We start from the raw sequence: 3,602 nt of genomic DNA, 5'->3' as shown, positions 1-3,602 counted from the left end.
GGGCCGGCGGCAGCGACGACCTCAAGGTGGTGGTGTGGGACTGGGTCCGCAGGCAGCCGGTGCTGGAGTTCGAGAGCGGCCACAAGAGCAATGTCTTCCAGGGGAGGAGGGGGCTGGGGGGGCTGCTGGGAGTGGGGAGATCCCACCTGTTGGGGCCTGCTTGAAAGGCACCTGCTTTCAGCTGTGGGGAGAGGGAGAAATGGGTCATTCACCATCAAAACCTGCTGGTGTGCCCCAAAATCCACACGAAAATCGGGTTGGCGCAGTGAGGTGTTCCCGTTCCCAGGGGAGCTTCCCTGTGAGCTCAGCTCTGGCTCCACAGCTCCTCCAGCCCCATGAGCAGCGTGGGCAGGAGCTGTGTTGGAGCAGGCTGGACGGGCTCTGCCACTGGGACAGGAGGGACCCTTGCACCACCAGCACCTCTGCTGTGTCCCAGCTTTCTATGTGGGATGATTTCTTGGAGGGCTCAGCCTGTCCAGCCGGGACTTTGCTGCCTGTGGATCTGAGCATCCAAGGCTGGCTGGTCTGTTGGGGTCTTGCCCCCATTTTAGCCTGTTTTCTGCCCGGTGTTGAGCCCCCCCTCCACTCGCTCCCTTCCAGGCCAAGTTCCTTCCCAACAGCGGTGACTCCACGCTGGCCATGTGTGCCCGGGACGGGCAGGTGCGGGTGGCCGAGCTCTCTGCCACCCAGTGCTGCAAGAACACCAAGAGGGTGGCACAGCACAAAGGAGCCTCACACAAGGTGAGGGGCCGGTGGGCAGCTGGGACCCCCCAGTGCCCAGGGGACACGTCCCAGTGACAGCAGAGCTGCTGCTGTGGAGCCACCAGTGCTTAAATGCTTCGTTATTGTCACTGTCACCTCTGGGGGTGACAAGGAGGGTTTCTGTGCCCTCAGCCGTGGGTGGTCGGTGCTGCCTCGGCTCCAGGCAGTATCCGTCGGTTTACTGGGAGAAAGGGATCTTGCCACTTTGCTGGGTAACAAGGGAACCAATGCCCGAGTATTTATCTTCCAGCTGGCCCTAGAACCGGATTCTCCATGCACTTTCCTATCGGCAGGTGAAGATGCTGTAGTCTTCACCATCGACCTGAGGCAAGACCGGCCCGCCTCGTGAGTACCACCCTGCCCACCAGGGCTCTCTGCAGGGGGAGCGGGGTCCTGGGGGGCTCCCTGCCTAGGGAGGAGGGTCCCACCTCTGCTGCCGTGTTTCCACAGCAGCACGTGTCTGTGCAATGGTCACAAAGTGGGAAAATGGGCACAAAAATGGGTTTTTGTGTCAGACCAGAGAGCTTCTTGGCAGCTAGTCATTGTGTGAAGATATGGATATGAACTTTGCTAATTAGACAAGTGTGTTTGAACCTCCTCGTCCTCCCTGGGATGGGGTGGGAAGTGGCACTGGTGTGGCAGGTCCCTGCCCGTCCAGCACCAGGCACCATCCTGTGCAGGGAAGAGGCCGGTTAATCACGGCTGAAACGCCTCCACACCAGCAGCAGCTCCGGGCTCACCTGACTCCCTCATTGCATGAGCCGCTATTGCAGTAATTGAAAAACAATAATTAGCAAGCAGCCAAGTGTTGCTCGCCGGATCTGAGCCTGTATCACCAGATCTGTCGTTTCTGATGAGCTTCCAAGACCAACCCGTGGCGGGTGCCGGTGCCGTGGTACTTTTCCCGTGTAGCACTGTGTTGATTTGGAGCTGGTCCTGCCCGGAGTCCAGAGCTCTGCGCTCGCCTCCCGGTGCCTTGGTTTGATTTGTGCTCAGCCTCAGATCCATCTGTTTCATAAACAGCACAAAAACTGCTGGGGCGTTTCAAAACAGATGCGTCTAATCCCGGCCCCCGCTCCCCCTCCCTGCCCTGCCGGGCCCGTCTGTTGGTCAGCACTGGCGTGGGTCTGTCCCTCCTCCTCCTCCTCTTCCTCCTCCTTCTTCTCCTCCCCTGTGGGGATCCACGCTGCCCTTTGGGTTTGGTGGGGAATTCTTAGGGTGCAGGCAGGGGGTGCAGGCAGGCTGTAGGCAGCTCCCATCATTCGTTAAGCTGAATGATATAATTAGAAGAAAGAGGAGCTGGGAAGCTGCCTGCTCCCTCCAGAGGATCGGTTTGTGTCCGTGGAGCCCAAATCCTGAGCTCCTGGGGGAGGGAGGCTGGTGCGTGTGTCGGATTTCGTTAAATCTGGGTCTTATTACAGTGAGAGGGGTGGGGAGAAATGACAGCAGAGCCACCCTGCCAGGGGGATAATCCAGGGCTGCCCCCGCTGCCTGCCCAGCTCTGGCCATGCCCGCGGGAAACGCCAGGGAATGATTTCACTTCGAGCTGCAAACAGAGCATGTGCTCGCCTCAGCTGGCAGGGCTTGGGCTTTTTCTGGTGGTATTTTTTTCTGGGAGTGAGTAAGAGGCTCGTGGAGCTTCTGCTTTTCCCATCTGGACCCTGTTTTGAATTCGAGGTGGATTTTTTTTGTTGTTGTTGTTATGATTTTTCTTCATCTCTTAAAGGAAACTGGTGGTGACAAAGGAGAAGGAGAAGAAGGTGGGTCTGTACACCATCTATGTGAACCCTGCCAACACCTACCAGTTTGCTGTGGGCGGCAGAGATCAGTTTGTCAGGTGAGTCTGTGCTGGGGGGCCCTGGGCTCAGCCCCCGGTGTGGACCTCAACATCCCCAGGGGGTTGTTGTAGCTCCACAAGCCCTGAGGTCTTTGACATCCCCCCAGGAACTCTGTGGCTTCAGCCATTAAAGCCTCCACAGCCCTTCTCTCATCCCAGTAGGAACACACAGGGATTAATGGAGGAGGATTTGGGTCCCTTGATGTTCAGCCCCAGGATCTGCTCCCTGGCCTCCCTGAGGCCAGCAGATCCCGAGCGATGCTCTTAACGAGCTTCCAACAAACCTGGGTCCCTCACCCAGGGGTGGTGCCCATGGGCATTCCAGACTAGATGAAGGCTCAGGGAAGGTCTTGGTTTTAGTGAACTGAGCTTCTAAAGTGGCCCATGCAGCCCCCGCTTGGCCTTCAAAACACTTAGGACAGCTCCTGCGTGTCTGTGTGTCTGTCTCCTCAGCTCCCCCAGCAGCTGGGGGACATTGAGGAGGCACTTTGTTCTGCTTTGGGGTAGAGGCAACTCACACCTGCACTGATTCCAGCAGCACTCAGCTCCCTGGGGAAGTTCCAGGGAGCAGAGGGGACGTGGAGCCCCTCGCTGGGACGGCTGGAGTGGCACCAGCTCCCCGGAGCGCCAGCCCTGCTGGTGTCTGGCAGCAGCTCCTGGGGCACGTGGACTCAGACTGCTCAGCCGTCAGCGCCGGTGCCTCGGGAGCTGTTGGCAGAGCCTGGACTGCTGCTCAGAGCAGCTCCTGGGGAGGCTGGGGACCCTGAGGTCCCCAGGGACAGTGGGGACGTGTCCCCTTGCAGAGCTGGCAGGGCCCTGAGTGCAGGTCATGGCCTGTGCAGCCTTGGCGCTGTCACAGGCACCCACGGTGATGAGAGGTGACATTAAGCTGCTTTGGCCGGTCCCGACCCCTTGCAGCTCCCTTGGGACAGGGCTGGAGCTTCAGGGCAGGTCGTGGGGTCCCCCCCCCCTCCCCTGCCCTACCTTGGTGGGCCAGCACTGC

General features: G+C 59.4%; 1 protein-coding gene across 1 annotated transcript in view; it reads left to right on the top strand.

The window, feature by feature from the left end:
- Nucleotides 1-3,602, top strand: part of DCAF8 (DDB1 and CUL4 associated factor 8) — an 8,772-nt gene that overhangs the window by 621 nt on the left and 4,549 nt on the right. Inside the window, exons 3-6 of the mRNA XM_010008594.1 lie at nt 14-94; nt 594-741; nt 1,013-1,107; nt 2,489-2,599. Coding sequence (XP_010006896.1) covers nt 14-94; nt 594-741; nt 1,013-1,107; nt 2,489-2,599 — 435 coding nt within the window. The remainder of the gene's footprint in view (nt 1-13; nt 95-593; nt 742-1,012; nt 1,108-2,488; nt 2,600-3,602) is intronic.

Source organism: Chaetura pelagica, unplaced genomic scaffold (assembly GCF_000747805.2).
Source record: "Chaetura pelagica isolate M959 unplaced genomic scaffold, ChaPel_1.0 scaffold2022, whole genome shotgun sequence".
NCBI lineage: Eukaryota > Metazoa > Chordata > Aves > Apodiformes > Apodidae > Chaetura > Chaetura pelagica.
The sequence above is the reverse complement of the archived record's forward strand: the minus strand, read 5'-3'. Positions and strand labels throughout refer to the sequence as shown.